A 19508-nucleotide genomic window follows, 5' to 3' on the forward strand; every position below is an offset into this window, starting at 1 on the left:
TATACATCCTCAAGTCACAGGCTGATAAAGTGGAAACAATGTGGGCTCCTAGTCTACAAGACATTGTGTCAGTGTTCTTGACCTTTGGTAAGATACTTTAATGAGAAGTCTTCATTCTGCAGACTGGTTGCTGTAATTTGATCCCATACATCCTCAAGTCACAGGCTGATAAAGAGGAAACAATGTGGGCTCCCAGTCTACAGGACATTGTGTCAGTGTTCCTGAACTTTGGTTAGATACTTGAATTAGAAGTCTTCATACTGCAGACTGGTTGCTCTAAATTGATCCTAGACGACATTACAGAAAAGGCTGATAGAGGAAAAACTGAGCGCCGAATTCACAAGACATTGTCTCATTGTTCCTGAAATTTGGCAAGATGCTTTGATAAGAAGTCCTTATTCTTCATCCTGGTCTGCAGAATGGTTTCTACTATCATATATAACTCCCTATCTGATTGACAGGAGAAACTTAACATCTGCTAGCCTTCCTCCTCCCCCTTCCCCGCCTCCATCTCCTTCAATGACGGAATTTCTGACCAACATATTGACCTATATAGCCTACTTTGAAAGTTTAAACAGTAGTCCAACGTGATATATTCAACTAATAGGAGTTCAGCGCTTTATTAAATAAACTTATTCATATTTACGCTATTTATTTTTTTCATCATGATGTTTTTGTTTTTACAGGAGGACAGGAGAGTGTTCTGCTGCCATCTAGTGCAATAACAGAGTCTCTTAGGTAATGCCAGGGAACTTTTTAGCTTGACTGTTTTAGAATAACATTAATTGAGGTATTGTCGTCAGCATATTCAGCATTGTTGTGAAAAAACTACAACTTTGCCCATACCACAAAAACCATAGAAGATATTCACAAGACACTTTGTATACATAAATAAAGCTTTTGGTATAATACACTTTTTCAAGGGCACAAACATCTGTGCATGCCTGCAAAAATGCATTTATGCCAAAATCTTTCGTAAATGTAACAAATTTATTTTCTTTCAGAGAGACCTATTTCCAGCAGCCTGAGTACGAACCCTCGGTTCAAGGTCATGCACAAGGATACAAGGAACTAGACATGACTCTTGTGTTAAAAGTCCTTACCCATGCATTGTACAACAATTCGTAAGTAGTTTCCGAGTTAATTATTTCGATAATAATATTTATGCGGAAAAGTGTTTCTGCCCGCCTCATAGTGAGGAATAATGGTCTGTATGTAAGGCGTTACTAAATATTTGTTTATTGAAAGTGATAACACAGTCATTGTACAACAGATCATAATTAGAGCTATAGATTTCATTTATTTTATGGGGAACATTATTTCCCCCAACCTAAAAATTAGGTCAAAGGTGATGATGGTCATAATGTGATCAGGGATAATTTGTCCGCTGATTTCCATGCATCGTATGGCTCCAGGAACTAAAATAAAATAATGACTGTATATATTGTATTTTTACTGATGGAAAGTTGCTTTAGGTTTCTACTTTAGTTGTTGTTAGTGTTGACACTCCAGTTTGCTTCAAATTTTAAGTCAAGAGTGACTTCAAAGTGACTACTAAAAGTACAAAATTAATATGTTTCTGAAGCCCATGCCTCAAACTAATCAACAAAATGGATTCTCCCTTCAGCTGCCAGTTCAATTACATTCCTAGTAAGGAGTTACAAGGAAGAAAATAATGCTGGAAACTGGACATTGGCTGCTCTGCTTGCCCCTGTAGTTCCCAGTGTAATATTTATCTTTTCAGTGGGGTATACAGTGGAACTGAGCTGAATACTATACTCTACATGCTGTACAAGGCATCTCTCGATCAGAATCTGAAAAAGTAAGCTTTAGTTCTTGTTTTGTGAATTGGCATACCTAGTACAAACCATACTATTGTACTGCTGTTATGTGTACTAGCTTGAAATTGAAACTTGGTCTCTACAATAATCAAAGTTTTCAGACCTTAAGTCTTTTAATAGAGAAATTGTCTTTTATTTTGACCAACAAAATAATGTTATATGGATATGGACAAATTTCTGCCTGCCCTTTTTTTGCCTACACAGACAAATGATAATTTCATACTTCATTGATTAATATGAACTTTAAATTTTTCTGTAAGTACTCCTTTTATGTGTCAGCAATATGGGAAACCCATAGCATAAGTTTGGGATTAAATCTGTTGGTCTGAAAATGAGGTTGCATCTGTCTGAATTGAATTTGGGGTTAAATCTATAAGTCAGAGTTTAAGGCTAAAATTATTGTTTAGAGTTCAAGGCTAAATCTATTGTTCAGAGTTCAAGGCTAAAACTATTGTTCAGAGTTCAAGGCTAAATCTATTGTTCAGAGTTCAAGGCTAAAACTAGTGTTCAGAGCTCAAGGCTAAATCTATTGTTCAGAGTTCAAGGCTAAATGGAAAGTTCTATTGTTAGTATTTTAGCCTGAGTTTTGGCTTTGATTAATATACTGTTCTGTTGTTATCCCCCGCCTATGAAATAGGGAGGGGGATATTGAAATGGCGTTGTCCGTCTTTCCTTCCGTCCGTCATTCCTTGCGTTTTCTCAGTAACTAGCCGGTATAATTTCATGAAACTTAAAATAAATATGAACCACTATACTGGAATGATGCCCGTCCAAAAAAAAATTTGATTGGTCAATTGTCCTTGGAGTTATTGCCCTTGATTTTTTGAAAAATGCACATTCACAGCCATTTCTCAGTCACTAGCTGGCAGAATTTCATGAAACTTGAAATAAATATGAATTACTATACTGGGATGATGCCTGTTCATTTTATTTTTGGCTTGGTCAATTGTACTTGGAGTTATTGCCCTTGGTTTTTTGAAAAACTCTCATTTACAGCCATTTCTCAGTAACTAGTTGGTAGAAATTCTTGAAACTTGAAATAAATATGAACCAACATACTGCGATGATGCCTGTTTATTTATATTTTGGATTGTGTAATTTCTATATGAGTTATTTGCCCTTGATTTATTAAAAGATCCATGTTTGCAGCCTTTTCTATGCAACTAGCTGGTAGAATTTCATGACACTTGGAATAAATAAGAACCAACATATTGTGATGATGCCTGTCTATTTTTCTTTTGGATTGGTCAATTTTCCTTAGAATTATTGCCCTTGATTTATTAAAAAATCATTGTTTGCAGCCGTTTCTCAGTAAAACCAATGTTCTTATCTTATTCTTTCTGAGATTTTTTTTAACCTTCAAGCACAAACAAGCCATCAAGCACAAACAAGCCTTCATTGGCGGGGGATATCTTTTCACTGAAAATGCTTATTAATATTTCAGCCTGAGCTTGTTTGGAGAGTTTCAGGAGTGTATTACACAAGTGATCCAAAACTACACTGACCAAGCCTGGAGAATAGAGGTAAAACCATAGTTATCCTTGAAGATGCACTTGTCACTACTGAAGGGGGCTTTTTGTTGTTATTTGTCTGATTCTGGGACTTGAACTATGCTTTATGTTACTGATAATTTGTCAATATGCAATAATTCCACTTAATATCACTGAATCCGCCACCATACAGTTGCCAGCACAACTGCTGATGTATTTCATATAACTCACTACCCTGTTGTGCGTGGTAGGTTACGCAAAACTAATATTGTTGGCAACAAATGTTTATTTCATAATTAGTGCCAGGGGGTTTAATTTTACACTTTCACATCTATTGGGACAAAGGTGGTAAATGGCCTGTATTAAATCCACAGAGTAAAGAACTACTTTGATAAGGTATTTTTCTGATGTGGACTATTTTTGATAAGAGTATCTCTAAAACTTCAGTAACCAATGTATATATTTTTTAACCCATCCCCATTTGTAATATGGTACTACAAATTGTTTATAAGAGCATCCATTTAATAATATTCAATATAAATCCTTAAGTAGTTAGATGTACATTTCCAAGGGTGAAGGCAGAAACGCTTAAAGTGAAATTGAATAATGATGCAGATAGAAGCTTTTTGTTTTCTCTCCTTGATTTATAAGTTGTAAAACCATTAGGAAAACGTTTAAGATATTGCTATTAACTCTTGATTACTTTTGTTAACTACTGTCTTGTTCGTTATCTTTCAGAGGTTAACAGTGTGTCGCATGCTGGCTAATCTCTGTTCCCATCACCATGACAAAGCACACACCATACATCTGATTCCCCCGACGCCCATGGGCGTATATCTACAGAGGCGGGTGGGGTACATAATGATACACACCCTGCTTGATAGTGCAGAGACCTTCACAGATGATGACCTTAGTTGTCTGGAGGTAGGTCCCTTACAACTGACTATCCTATGTCTGTATGGTTTAGAATCACTTGCCCCACCCCCAGGGGCGTGCATCTACAGAGGCTGGTGGGGTACAGTATGATACACGCCCTGCTTGATAGCACAGAGACCTTCAAAGATGATGATCTCAGTCAGCTTGAGGTAGGTCTCTTACTTGTGACTTTTCTATGTCTGTATGGTTCAGAATAGCTTGCCCCACACCCAGGAGCGTGTATCTTTAGAGGCTGGTGGGGAATATTATGATACACGCCCTGCTTGATAGCACAGACACCTTCACAGATGATGATCTCAGTCAGCTTGAGGTAGGTCTCTTACTTGTGACTTTTCTATGTCTGTATGGTTCAGAATAGCTTGCCCCACACCCAGGAGCGTGTATCTTTAGAGGCTGGTGGGGAATATTATGATACACGCCCTGCTTGATAGCACAGACACCTTCAAAGATGATGATCTCAGTCAGCTTGAGGTAGGTCTCTTACTTGTGACTTTTCTATGTCTCTATGGTTCAGAATAGCTTGCCCCACACCCAGGAGCGTGTATCTTTAGAGGCTGGTGGGGTATATTATGATACACGCCCTGCTTGATAGCGCAGACACCTTCACAGATGATGACTTCAGTCAACTGGGGTAAGTCCCTTACAAGTGACTCTCTTTTGTCTGTATGGTTGAGAATTGCTTGCCCCACCCCAGGGGCGTGTATCTACAGCGGCTGGTGGGGTACATCATGATCCACACCTTGCTTGATAGTGTAGAGACCTTCACTGATGATGCTCGAAGTGAACTGGAGGTAGGTCCCTTACAAGTGACTCTCTTTTGTCTGTATGGTTGAGAATTGCTTGCCCCACCCCAGGGGCGTGTATCTACAGCGGCTGGTGGGGAACATCATGATCCACACCTTGCTTGATAGTGTAGAGACCTTTACAGATGATGCTCGAAGTGAACTGGAGGTAGGTCCCTTTCTTGTGACTATCCTATGTCTGTATGGTTTAGAATCACTTGCCCCACCCCCAGGGGCATGTATCTACAGCGGCTGGTGGGGTACATCATGATCCACACCTTGCTTGATAGTGTAGAGACCTTCACAGATGATGCTCGAAGTGAACTGGAGGTAGGTCCCTTACTTGTCACTATCCTATGTCTGTGTAGTTTAGAATCACTTGCCCCACCCCAGGGGCATGTATCTGCAGAGACTTTCACAGATGATGATCTCAGTCATCTGGAGGTAGGTCCCTATCTTGTGACTATTCTATGTCTGCATGGTTCTAGTTCAAGTAGTTCTTGTACATCCCACCCATTCATCCCACCCCAGTTGTGTATACTTACAGAGGATACAGTAGGATACATTAATGATCATAAAATGTGCCCGGTTTATGATTATAAAATACTAAATTTTTTCCCTATGTATTTCAATGTAGAAATGCAAACTTCAGACTGGAAAAAATACCGTTACTAGCATTTCACGTATATGATCAACATAACTTTCCTTTACTCACTTTGAAGTAAGGCATCATTTATATTTCAAGGAACCTATGTTGCCTCAGGCCATAAGTTCTAAAATTCTGGTGAAGTTAACACGCAAAATTTTAAAGATTCGAGAGAAAATACATTTATATTTTGATTTTGTTTCTAAGTATGTAAGATTTCAAACTGCTCTGTAACACCTTAACAACATTAATAAATTTAAATAAAAAATATGTTTTTATCCATCAAAAATGTGTAAGTTTTTGGTAACCTGAATATAACGTGTCATATTTTATTATCACTGAGTATTTAAACAATTGAATAAAAAATGCGAATTTTATTAGGACAGTACGGGAACTTTACGACTGACTCTCGTATTTAATCTCTTGAGATATTCCATCGTCGGAGACCCCGATACACTACTGCGCTATGATTCTCTGTGGCGATTGAGCGAGGAAAATCTCATAATCATGAATAATTAATGAGGGAGTTTCAATATGTACATGTAAGACACTCATACTAATGTTTTCCCGTAGATAACCATAGATAAAGAACTCTGGCAAAAGCTCGAATTGAACTCCGCCCACCTTATCACTTCAAATTTTAGAACAACTGCCTAGACCACTTGCCTGTGGCAACAACTGACAATACAGGGTTATTGAAGAGTATTTAATAGTACCATGCGATTTCGTTTGAAGAATAGTTGTCTCCCCTGTCTCAAGCATATTCATTAAAACATGATTTTGTCAATCAATTTTAACACAGTATATATGAAGTGTAACGGAAGAAAGTACTGTGGTTGCTGATGATGGAGATATTCATGATTGTTTTCTATCCTATTGAAGGCATTTGACTGAATTCAAAGTATAACAACTATAAATTATTTGCATTTCTTAGACTTGAACAAAATTTCAATCTGAAGTAGCATTCTCAATCTCTAAAATATAGAGAGTGCATCCTGGACCATATCCTAGTGCATGGCGACCACATCCTGACACATGGCATTTAGTTATAACGTACCTTAACTGTACGGAAATCTTCACAAATGATATCTTTGTGATTTCACATACTTGAACTTTAACTTTTATCTTGTAATTTTAAATCAGTATGTGCTGCCCTTTGTAGACCCTCTAAAAGAGCTATTGGAGACCAACGTCTATCTGACATCCTGTACTCTATTTCCTTGGCAGCTGTGTCAGATGACCTTGACTAGACTGAAGTGACCTTGACTGTTATTAACTGACAAATAATGATTTATTTTTGATATTCAGATATACAATATTTGTGGCTTGACCCTTTTATTATTTCCAGTACTAATGCCATCATTAATCTTTGTGTCAGTGACCTTGACTGACCAATAGCATACATGTGAACTCTTCCGGCGGTAGGTAAAATATACCGCTTTTGAGACCCTTCTAACGCCATACCGTTTTACCGTTGAAAACTACCGCTATTTAAAGCTCTTTTAAAAAACCTCAAAATTATATCAAATTGGCCTTAACTTTTCTTTTAAAAACCTCAAAATTCTATTCACCATGCTAAAATACCATATTAATCTGTCACTTTAAAGAACATGGTGCAATAAACCACTTCTCAAATCACTTCACACTTCGGCCGAGATGGTACAAAAGACCACTAAATTAGCATTCTTTGTTAATTGGCATCCTACTAATCAGCTTTTTTTAAATATCAAAGACATTAAAAAAACTGTCAAAACATCAAAGAAATCAACATTTCCAAGGTGTTACTAATTATCTACAGTGTATAAAATTTTATGACATGTTGGCGGGGAAATTGACATACACAATTCTGCAGTCGTCTGCACTTACACTCCAACCTGTTTTGGCAGTCTAATTTGATTTTTTAGCAGCTCTTCTGAATATAAACTTGTTTTTACAAGTCAGAGTAAATATTACTTCTGTTTTTTAGCAAAAACACTGACATTTGACAAGTCTCTTAACCCTGACGTATTTAATGCGTATTTTCCGAAAATCTAAAAATAGTAACAAATATCAACTTTTTGTTTACATTGTATCCATCATTGTTTTTGACTGAAAAATAAAGAAATTAGAAATTCTACCGCTTTTGAACCCAAACTACCGCTTTTGAGACCTTAATCTACCTCATTGCAAAAGGTTCACATGAATGCAATAGTGACCTTGCCTGACCTAGCTAGCAAGCCAGCTATAGTCACCTTTCCTGACTTCTATTACTATTTCAGATTCAGGATTTGGTGCCTTTTGTTGACTGCCTCAAGGAGCTTCTAGAGTCTAACCCATATCTGATGTCCAGTATTGTCACCATTCTTGACAATTGTGTGGGACCCAACATCACTCTTTCATCGCATGAGCGGGTATGAAATTTGTCACATTTTTTGGCTATTAGATACTATCTTATATTAATAAAAATATCTATCATGTGTCTCCGATCTGGATGAAAAAACCTTTCTCATCCGGCACGGGGAGTGCCAGTCGGAATTTCCAGTATGGCTAAATACACCGGAAATTGATTAGCTCATCTGTTTTTCAAATAAAAAAATGAGTTATTGCAATAGCTTTGGTGTCCTCTGCACGGAAATCTTCAACTTGGCCATAAGCTAAAAATTGTTTAAAATATTAAAAACAAACTTGGTGCACAACTTGCCAGCGAAAATACTCACATGTGTTGCAAGTTCCATAACTCTGGCTTTAACACATGTTGAGTTATGCCCCTTTTGCATGAACAAAAAGAGACAGACGATTGTTGGCATCTGCTTGCAGTACTCTTGTTATATTTCTCTATCTTCTGTCTGTAGGAGCAGTTGAAGTCGCTGCTGGAGAAGTTACGCCGGGTGCGAGTGAAAGACGATCTCAGTGTCATGGATCGAACAATGGTAAGATTAAGAATTAGTTTACACCACATGGAGTTTGTTTATACGCACATGAAGTTAGTTTACACGCACGTAAAGTTAGTTTACTTGCACATGGAATTAGTTCACAGGCACATGGATTTATTTGTTCAATGGTGGTTAGATAGTCCTGATGTTTAGGCATCTTAGCTTTTGTGCCAATAAAGGATGATAAAATGACATCTATGTTGTTTGTGTCACCTAACTGTGTTCATCGTTTGCATCGCTCTCTTCCGCTGCAAGGGCGTCACACTTTGGTTTCCAATTGATAGTTTAAGATTTTTATGCCCCCTTTTGAAAAAAGTGGGGTATATTGTTTTGCACATGTCGGTCGGTCGGTCTGTCTGTCTGTCGGTCGGTCGGTCGGAATACCAAATGGTTTCCGATCAATAACTTGAGAACGCTTTGACCGAGGGACCTCATACTTGGTATGTGTATTGGTCATCACCAGCAGATGAACCCTATTGATTTTGAGGTCAGTGGGTCAAAGGTCAAGGTCAGTGTGACCTTTACATGAAAAACGGTTTCCGATCAATAACTTGAGAACGCTTTGACCCAGGAACCTCATACTTGGTAGGTGTATTGGTCATGACCAGCAGATGAACCCTATTGATTTTGAGGTCAGTGGGTCAAAGGTCAAGGTCAGTGTGACCTTAACATGAAAAACGGTTTCCGATCAATAACTTGAGAACGCTTTGACCCAGGGACCTCATACTAGGTAGGCTTATTGGTCATGACCAGCAGATGAACCCTATTGATTTTGAGGTCAGTGGGTCAAAGGTCAAGGTCAGTGTGACCTTTACATGAAAAACGGTTTCCGATCAATAACTTGAGAACGCTTTGACCCAGGAACCTCATACTTGGTAGGTGTATTGGTCATGACCAGCAGATGAACCCTATTGATTTTGAGGTCAAAGGTCAAGGTCAGTGTGACCTTAACATGAAAAACGGTTTCCGATCAATAACTTGAGAACGCTTTGACCCAGGGACCTCATACTAGGTAGGCTTATTGGTCATGACCAGCAGATGAACCCTATTGATTTTGAGGTCAGTGGGTCAAAGGTCAAGGTCAGTGTGACTGTAAGCTGAAAAAAGGTTTTCTGATTGTCCATATTTTATTTTCTTATATAGTAGACAGTAGAAATTTATATGTCACTAAATGCATGAGTTGAAGTATCAGTTTTCAGTGAACATCTAGTTTAATTATGCCCCCCTTCGAAGCAGAGGGGTTATATAATTGCTTTGCACATGTCGGTCGGTCTGTTGGAAGACCAAAGCTTGTCCGAGTGATAACTCAACAATTCCCGGACCTATGGTCATCAAACTTGACATGAAGATTAGGTATGACCAGTAGATGACCTGCCTCATATGCATCCAATGACAAATCAGCTGTCATTTCAGTCCATGCATATTTCATTCAATTGTCCAAATATTTCTGGCAACTTGTTTTAACTTGGTACGCACATTGATCATGGTCATTTGATCAATTGTCAAGATCTCTGTGACCTTCGCACTTCTGACATGTGACACGCTGATGCGTTGAACTAAGCTAAATAGTTAACAACTTAGAAAAAAATAATTTATTAGCAATTCATTTTACATTGTTGATATTTTTGTATCACATAAATAGACTTCATTTTAGTTTTTTTTACCGTTCAATTACTGAACTTGTACATGTTTCCTTAGGTGAAGGACATGATTGCCAGGTTGACCAGCAAGTGGACATTGGATATTCAAACTACGAAACACAAACAGGTAAACTCAGGAGGCAAAATAAGATCTGTAAATAATGCCTGAAATATGTGTCTAGTAAATTTGATGCCTTAATTTCACCACTCAACCGTCCAAGATGCACCAGGTATAATCTGTTTTTACTTTAATAAAGTATTATGTGAAGTTAAAAAAAAATGACATTAAATCTAGAAAAGCGTTGTTCACATCCACAAAACTTTGGGGAAATATTTTCAACAATATCAAATATAAAAGTACTTTGTTGGTGCGCGCACCAACAAAGGTACTTTGCACTTTTGAGGAACAAGAACACTTCAACAAAGCTACTTTGTTGATGCATGTACCAACAGAGTACTTGTATATTTGATATTGTTGGAAATATTGTACCTTTGGTTTTGCGCAGTTTGGTTGTGAAATCCCCAACTATGTTGCATCCCCAACTTTGTTATGCAAAGTTTTGTGTAAGTGAACATCGCTTTTCTAGATTTAATGTTGTTTTCTTATTTCACATAATACAGTGTTTTTATGATTATATAAGCAAAAAAAGCATACATAAACAAAAAAACATTTTTGGTTAAAGATGATATATTATTTAAAGACACAGAGTATAACTTGATGCCAATTTTTTTAGCAAAACGATAAAAAGCATAATATTTGTGTATAGATATACAAAAATGTTAGCCTTTGTAACTGTTTATATATATTAATGACTAAGTGGCCACCAATTATCCAAATAAAAAAACTCTAAAATATCCCATATATATCTATACACAAATCATTTTTTGCTTTGATCATTAAAGTCAAATTAGTTAAACATGATAATGCGTTAATTTTAAAAAAAAAAGGCCATCCACCTATATTGTTCATATTAATGATATGAACAAACAGGCCAGTACTGAGTTATTAAAATATATTTTGATGCGCTTGGTTAAGTTACAAGGGGTTTCATCACATATTGTAATCTTCAGAAATGTTGAGTTTAAAATGATATGCAAATCTCATTTCAGATGAAGCTTTTTGAATTCACATCACCAATGAAAACAAAGATAACAAAGGTCGAGCATTCCCAGGACACAGACTCGGATGATGAAACTCCAAACAAGATTCCAAGAGTTGCAATAACAACGTAACAAATTGCCAGTGACATAATCATATTGTATATATATCATTTTAAAGGTCATGTCAATGCAATCTCATATCCATATATATTTTAAAAACTTCCATAATTTTTAAAAGAGTTATGGTCCTTTAAATTTTGAACACTTTGAAAGCACTGAATTGGCATGAAATTAATTTCATGTAAAAATGTTGATACCAGACATATTTATTACTCTTAGAGCAAAAAAGTGTGTTTATGGAATATATTAATTTTAAACTTTGTGTGAATTAATGACAATGATCTAGGACCAAGACTTACAGTTAGTTTCCAATTGACAATGTTAATCAAAGTGTTCGAAAATGTTCCGATCAAAGTGTTGCGAAATGATAGAATCAGTGTTAGAGAATGCTAGGATCTTAGTGTTGGACAACATTATGATTATAGTGGTGGACAATGTTATGATCAAAGTGTTGGACAATGTTATAATCAAAGTGCTGCAAAATGTTAAAATCTGTGTTGAACAGTGTTAGGATATAAGTGTCAGACATTTTTAGGATAAACTGTGGAAGGGAATGTTAGGATAAAAATGTTGGACAATGTTAGGAACAAAGTGCTAAAAAATGTTGGAAAATGTTTGTATATAAGAGGATTAAAGTGTTGGACAATTTTAGGTTATAACTGTTAATCATGTATGTTCAGATTGGCAATGTTAGAATGTTTTTAAGCTTAGTGATGGAAATCAGCTGATGGTATATGGTTTATGACAACGATTTAAATTTTGTATGATAAAATTTAAAATCTTATCATTAGAATTCCAATGTATCAGAGTATTTGTTATTTTTGTCTTTATCAAATGTATTCATTACAAATGAAATATTTTTATGTTGAAACAATAAACTATGTTCAAATGTTAATTTAGTTTGCCTTTTTACACCTGCTTAAAAATGGGGCTCATTATGGAAACACCTCAACCAAAGTTGTCTGCTCTCTGACTTGACCAGTTTCATCCAAACTTTATTAAACTTGATCACAATGTTTTTGACATAATGTCTTGGGCCATTTTATAACAAGCCTGATGGTATATAGCCCATTCATTGTCAAAATTGAACAAATTTACCTTGTTGATTCTTTTTTTATCCAATCTTCACTAAATTTAGCCTTCCTCAAAAACATTCTGAATTGAAACTTGCTGATCTTTTGTGTATCAACGGAATAACATCTTCCGCTCTCGTGAATGGTAATTCATTCAAACTTCACAGTAAAGTACCTCACCAAGGGAATTAATACTTTCAACTGAAAAGGTCATTGTTGCACAACATGGATTTTATATCAATAATTCTTTTCTAAGCTTCAAATTCAATCATATTTCCCAGAATTAAAGAGCAGAGCATTGTGGTGATAAAATAAAAAAATAAAACTATTTGATGTAATGAGCTTATGCACCAGTCAATTGTAACCACGGCCTCCCAGGTCTGGGAAATGGGCCGTGTTTTGACCTTCCAGGTGGCCCTGCATTACCAAGTGAATGCGAAGTTGTTTTTTTCGCGGCCAAAATAGCGGGGAATGGGCCTTACCTAGGATGTCCCCAGGGTATGGGGGAATTGGCAGGGATTTAACCAGCAATTTGTCCCCACAGGGCTGGGATTTTACCTGGGGTTGACTGGACCGGAAGTCAAAGTTCCAGATATTCTGCGGACCTGGGGGTAGGGCGCCTGGTTCAAATTGACTGGTGCATTATATACAAAGGCTATCTGTCTGACAGGCCTAATCAAGGGCATTTGTCATGTTCCTGTGACAGCTCTTAGTTCTCATTATCATCATCAATAATGACCTTTCACCTGCAATTGTACTTCACATTAATCAATACTAATAATATAAATGGTCTTGTTCTTGCATTACCTAAATTCAATTCCAAAATTGTTAAAAAAAATATAGTTCAGAAAGAACACTGGTTGCCATGGCAATGGAAAGGATTAAACTTGAAGATTATGATATGTCCGAAACTAATGGCCCAATTTTTAAAATAATTACACTGAAATTTTACTTGGTGAACCTAAACTAAAGTTGTTCAATCAGTAAAGTCTGGTTAAAAAAAAACTGCCAAAAGGCAGAGCTGACTTTCCCAATGTGGTTATAGTAGTAACTTAAAAAAACCTTTGTCCTTTTAAAAAACATCTATTCGTGAAATGATGGTTGTGTTTCCATCCTTTGTGGCAAGCCTTAACTTGAGTTATTGAAGTGATAGTGGCTCATAAGTTAGTTTGTCAGCCAGTGGGCTGCGGGGCTCGTTTTAATAAAGATCATAATCAATCTATGTCGTGAACCAAAATGATCTCACTGTCATATTGTCATTAACTTGATACATATTTGTGTAAATTTGAATTTTGGCCAGTATTGGATATGAACACATGGAAGAGGAAACTAAAAAAAATCAACTTGTTGCAATAGACATTTGTACATATTTAATAATATTAAAGTTACTACTATTAATAGGCTGTTGTGGAAATGAGTCATCTTGGGTAAAAAGCTAAGTCATAAGGTAAAATGTTTAAAACAGGGAAAACTGTTTTAGATTTAAATTTAAATTTGAAAAAACCTTTTGACAATATTAGTATGTAAAATGCACATCTTTGCATCCGAATAATGGATGGCTTACCTTAAACACAGCATATCAAACTTAAACAAGTGTGAAAAAAGGGTTTTATGACCGTCTCCGTGGCCAAGTGGTTAAGCATCCGCCTACGGAGCAGGAGGTCGTGGGTACAATCCCTGGCCGCGTCATACCAAAAGACGTTATAATTTGGTACAAGTAGCTCCCTTGCCTGGCGCTCGGCATTTAAAGGGTAGTACTTGGAAAGGTGGTGTACTCATTACTGGTTTAACCCAGGAAAGTTGTACCCCGTATATCGGTGCTTTACACCGAGCACGTAAAAGAACCAAGGGGTCTCTTCGAAAAAGAGCCAGGGTATCGCACCTGGACTTCCTTGTATCCCACCACTGTCTCTTCAGTGTGCTGTCCCTTCAGCAAAAACAAAGGACCCCGTTGGAAATAAGTGCTTGCACTTTCACGGGTTATCCTTGACCGCAAGGTCTAAAGAAATACATACATACATTTATTTTTAAGACATACTAAAGACTAATTTGAATAACTGATGTTGTTATCTTATTTCATGTAAATGTACTAGTATTATATAAAGTAAATTATATAAATGTGAGATTGTGATATTACCTTGAAAGAGGTTTATGAGTATAGAAAGAATATGTAATTTGTTTTGTAACAGTAAAAATTATATGGAATGAATATTACACAAAATAAGCCATTTTCCTGCCTGTTTCATTTCAAATAAATAACGAAAATTCCCACTGTAATAGATGCACTTGAAAACTATCAAGCCACAGGCAATATTTTAAGGATGGCATACAACTCATACATTTGGATTTCCAGGGGATTTTCGTAAAAAAAGAAGGGGATTTTGCTCTAAAGGGGGGGAGGGGCTTTTATCTTTCATCATTATTCCCTCCATCGCCTTTTTTATTTAAACTTACATATTTTAAGTAACAATAATTAATTTCAATTATCTTTTCTTTTTTTATTGAAAAGCACTATGTTGTCAGATTTTTTGTAGAAACAAGCAATTTAGTCTCCATTTATTTTTCAAAATCACACAATTTTTTTTATTTTTTTGTTATTTATTTTTTAGAGATATCCACGCTTGTTGTAGGGGAGCCAGAGTGAAAAGCAGGGGGAATTTCCCCGCACATCACGCTTGCAGTGGATAAAGCATGTATGGAATGTCAAGAAGTGTACATTTGAGAGAACATACCCGAATAGGAGAGCTCTCAGCTGACACCACACATGCCATTACATCCACGATCAACAGTAGATTGATGACCACATGGTCTCGGAGAAAATATTTGTCAAAGTATTTGACCATCCCGAGATCGTGCAGCAGTTTGGTTGCCATGTGAACATCACCCTTGTAGTATATCCCCTGAACCATATCATACTCCATGGCAACCTCCCATTTGATGTAATTCACCTGTAATTGGAAGTAGGTTGATGCCAAAAAATGTTTTTGTCTTGATTGCGTTAATGGATACTTGGCCTCAAATTCCACAGTAAAAAAGTAGCTCTTATATTTTGTACCTAAATCATATGCACTTATTTTGTTTTGATCATTTAAGTCAAATACATAAAACACGATAATGCATTAAAATAAAATTTAAAAAATGGCATCAACCTATAAAGTGTGTCTTTAATACTAAAATCGATGCTTTATGTATGCTTAAATAGACTGACTGACAATTTCATAACATTTTATTCAATAACTGTAACATTATAATTATAATGCATAATACAAGCATAACTACAAGCCCAGGCCCCAATTTCTCGAAACTTCTTAAGCTTAACAGGCTTAAGTCACTTATTTCAATAAGCCAAAATACATAATGAAAATGGATTTTGATAAATGAAAAATGGTTTATTCTGATAATCATACAGATTATTCCTATATAATTTCTAAAAATTCTCGAAGAAGTAAATATAACACATTTTATAGAACAACAAAAATAGTGAGATTAGCTTAATCCTGTTATAATGGGCTTAAGAAGTTTCGAGAAATTGGGGCCAGTAAGACTTATAAATCAACTTAAACCACTACAAAAATAAGAGACAAATGATTTTGTACCTTGGCTAGCCTTTGTGCAAAAATTCTCCTTCAAAGTTTAGGCAGACTTGAGGTATTTTCTCGCCCATGAAGCCCTGTAGTAGAGTTATATCCAGCAAACTTCCATGCAGATCTTTGATACCCTGACATGTGAAAATAATAATATTGTCAAGAATGGTTTTGCCTCATATCAATGTTTTAGTTTAGTTTAATAATATACTTATTTATTAAAGCTCTGATTGTGTAAATGTTTTTTATAAGCTGAACTGAATCACTTTAGTGTCCCTTAGTACTTGGTTGAAACCAGCATTGGTGTCCATTTTTAGAGGCCATGAGATTTAAGCACTGAGGCCCATATTCACTTACATCCTATAAGGCTGAGTTTGAGACTAAGAAAAGTTGATCATAATTGTTGTTGTAAAAATGATATTATAGCATCATGCAAAGATGGTAAAAAATGATACATGTGTTTACAGATAGATAGATAGATAGATAGATAGATAGATAGATAGATTGTTTATTTCCTCCATAATTGGAGAGCAAATACATAGTTACATACAAATGTGACATAGATACAAAAGTTTGGTGACAAATAAGCACATATTAAACATTACATACAGCAAATAAATAGTATACATGTAAAAAAACAAAGCAAATACATAGTTACATACAAATGTGACATAGATACAAAAGTTTGGTGACAAATAAGCACATATTAAACATTACATACAGCAAATAAATAGTATACATGTAAACAAACAAAGTGTGCAAATTAATAATACTTAGAGCATAACCTATTAAGACTATAGGAAAATATAAGTAATTATTAATTACAAACAAATACGTGTAAGTTCAATAATAATCAACCTAAACATTCTAGGGTCGAAACGAAATGTACTAGACATGTTCTATGACATTAAAGAACTATTATCACATATTTTCAAATATTTTATATGTTAAATACATTGCACCCATATTGTCCTAAAATGTGCACATAGCGTACTGCAATTTTAAAGCAGGACACACGTTTCATATCATTCATGCTAATGTGAACGAACCCAGATAGTAGTTCGAGCATTTGTTCGTCGGGTTCAAGACTCACAAACTGTTGGTAGTTTTTCGCACCCATGCATTTGTATATATGTTTCCACATTTGCTGTCTATACTGGTCCGTTTTTCTACAATAGAGTATTGAGTGTGCTGCTATGTTTTCAGTCGAAATGTTACATTGGTGACATGTTACAGTATATCGTCGTCCGAAGAATTTGCAGAGGACTCTCATTGATGAGCGGCAGTATAGAAGCTGATCGCTGTAGATTTTACTGAAGACCCACAGAATCGATGAGGAGTAGTCACAGTGTATTGTTTTGAAAGTTTCTAACTGTGTATCGCCTCCTCTAGACTTGTACTCTTGACATACATGAATATGAATCGCTTTTCTGACTGCTGTTTTCCACGCGTTTTCATTTGGGAAGTGTGAGGTCGCCATAAATTCTTCGAGTACAGCTTTCAATGAATATTTACAAAATAGTCTATACAAATCTGGAACAAATCCAATTTGATCACTTGGAGAATTGATAAAGCTGAAAAGCCGGTATATAAATAGGCGCTTCAGATTTTTGTCAGAATTGGTCCTGCATAATTGTCCAAAGAACAGTAGCTTTCTCTTGTCTATATATGTTTCTAGTGGGTATACGGCAAGACAGCTAAGTGTTATGTCCGATCTTGTATGTCGTGGCATACTTTGAATATGCTTCACACATGTGCGGTGTGCCCGTTCTAGTTGCAATATTTGTGATGATGTCAATCTGTTCCATACTTCGCAGCCATAGAGTGCTTTAGGTAGGACTACACTTTCGTAAAGACGTTTTATGGATAATGGATGTACAGTGTTACTGTTAAGGCCCGTTTCACCAAGACCAAAATAAGTTCTTCGTAGCTTTGCACAACATTCATCTATATTTACATTTAGGGTCGAGTATTTGTCTTTTGTTATCCCAAGATGAACGTAGCTCTCAGCTTCTTCTACGATGTCACGACCAATTAACCATTGTAGTTTCTGTTGATTTGGCTTTGGTTTAGAGTCATTGTATTCTACAATTTTACATTTACTGGCGTTATACATGTAGCGATTTTTTCTAGTGTATTCATAGCATATATGTAACATACTTTGTAGACCGTCCGGTGTTAATGAAAATAGCATCATATCGTCGGCGACTGTTGGGCATACGAACTTTGTGTCGAACCCCGCTGGCTCAAACTCGCTTGGCTTGAATTCTTCGTTGGCTCGAACTGGATGTAAAGGACCCATTTCTTTATATTAAAGGTAAACATTCCTGCTTGGCTTGAATTTTCCGAGTCTCGAGGTATTTACAGGAGTCCCTGGAAGTTCGAGCCATCGGGATTTGACTGTAATCAAGTTAATACGGAATCAGGTGGGGGTCAAAGCCACAACCTCTTCGGGTAGACATTTACATTGGAGCAGCATGAAGCAAAAACCAATGATTGTCTTTTTCCTTCAGTCAAACATTAGCTGCATAACTTTACAATTATCAAAGCCAGAGTACTGTACATGAGTATGTTGTCTCCAAAAACATGTGTAATATGTTTTATTTGAATATTTTGAAGGGTATTGAGATATAGTCAAGGCTGAGGATCTTGCACAAGAATGCCAACAGCACCATCACCAGCGCAGACACTGACACAAAGGCTATGACAATACCGTGACTTTCATCTGCGAAATACAGACATGCTAAAAATTACTTTTAAATTTAAATTACCTCTCCTGTAATTGAGCTGGCGTGGGGATATCACTCCAGTAGCTCTTTTATTGGGATTTCAGCTTTTGAGATCTGAAAAAAAACATAAGGAATGTGATGTGGTGTTAGGTTATACACCACCAATACCACACATTACATGAGGGTTTTTTATAATAAAAGCAAGGGGGGCCATTCTATCAAGATTTCCAGGCAAGAGTTTGTGTGGTATCTAGGAGAGATTTTCAACAGTAGGACTGCCCTGTTGCTAATTCAAGGGCCGTAGCTGTGGTTAAATTATGTGCATCTTGAAATGAAACCTGAGATGGTAGGTTCCACTTTCATTTGGTATGTGAGATTTCCAGCAAAAGTAACGTTCTGTTGAAAATCTCTCATAAATACGAAATCGCTCTGAGAACACTTGATGAAATAACATCATTTGATCACTGTAGTAGGTTACACATAAATCACATAAGTCTAGAAATGCCTATTTTTGCTAATTTAAACTATGGTTTTACTATGTGCAGCTGGAAACGAAACCACTTGTCCAACACCATTAACACTCGGCCAACATCATGATCACCCGGCAAACACCATTATTATTCGATCAATACCATTACCACAAGGTCAACACCA

At 36.3% G+C, this 19508-nt stretch overlaps 1 protein-coding gene and 1 long non-coding RNA gene across 2 annotated transcripts in view; one reads left to right on the forward strand and one right to left on the reverse strand.

Annotated features, from left to right (window-relative positions):
* LOC128211588 (uncharacterized) overlaps positions 1 to 12363 on the forward strand; it is a 38106-nt gene extending 25743 nt beyond the window's left edge. The window contains exons 12-20 of the mRNA XM_052916561.1: positions 687 to 738; positions 1005 to 1124; positions 1745 to 1822; positions 3286 to 3364; positions 4070 to 4255; positions 7954 to 8085; positions 8527 to 8604; positions 10306 to 10374; positions 11358 to 12363. Coding sequence (XP_052772521.1) covers positions 687 to 738; positions 1005 to 1124; positions 1745 to 1822; positions 3286 to 3364; positions 4070 to 4255; positions 7954 to 8085; positions 8527 to 8604; positions 10306 to 10374; positions 11358 to 11480 — 917 coding nt within the window. The 3' untranslated portion in view covers positions 11481 to 12363. The remainder of the gene's footprint in view (positions 1 to 686; positions 739 to 1004; positions 1125 to 1744; positions 1823 to 3285; positions 3365 to 4069; positions 4256 to 7953; positions 8086 to 8526; positions 8605 to 10305; positions 10375 to 11357) is intronic.
* Positions 12364 to 15346: 2983 nt separating this feature from the next.
* On the reverse strand, positions 15347 to 18958 carry LOC128212387 (uncharacterized). Its single transcript, XR_008257442.1, has 3 exons — positions 18897 to 18958; positions 16138 to 16259; positions 15347 to 15489 (listed from the first exon to the last, which is right to left on the reverse strand). It is a non-coding gene; the product is annotated as an uncharacterized LOC128212387 (long non-coding RNA).
* Between the last annotated feature and the right edge of the window lie 550 nt (positions 18959 to 19508).

The sequence above is a fragment of the Mya arenaria genome, chromosome 12 (assembly GCF_026914265.1).
Source record: "Mya arenaria isolate MELC-2E11 chromosome 12, ASM2691426v1".
Classification (NCBI taxonomy): Eukaryota; Metazoa; Mollusca; class Bivalvia; order Myida; family Myidae; genus Mya; species Mya arenaria.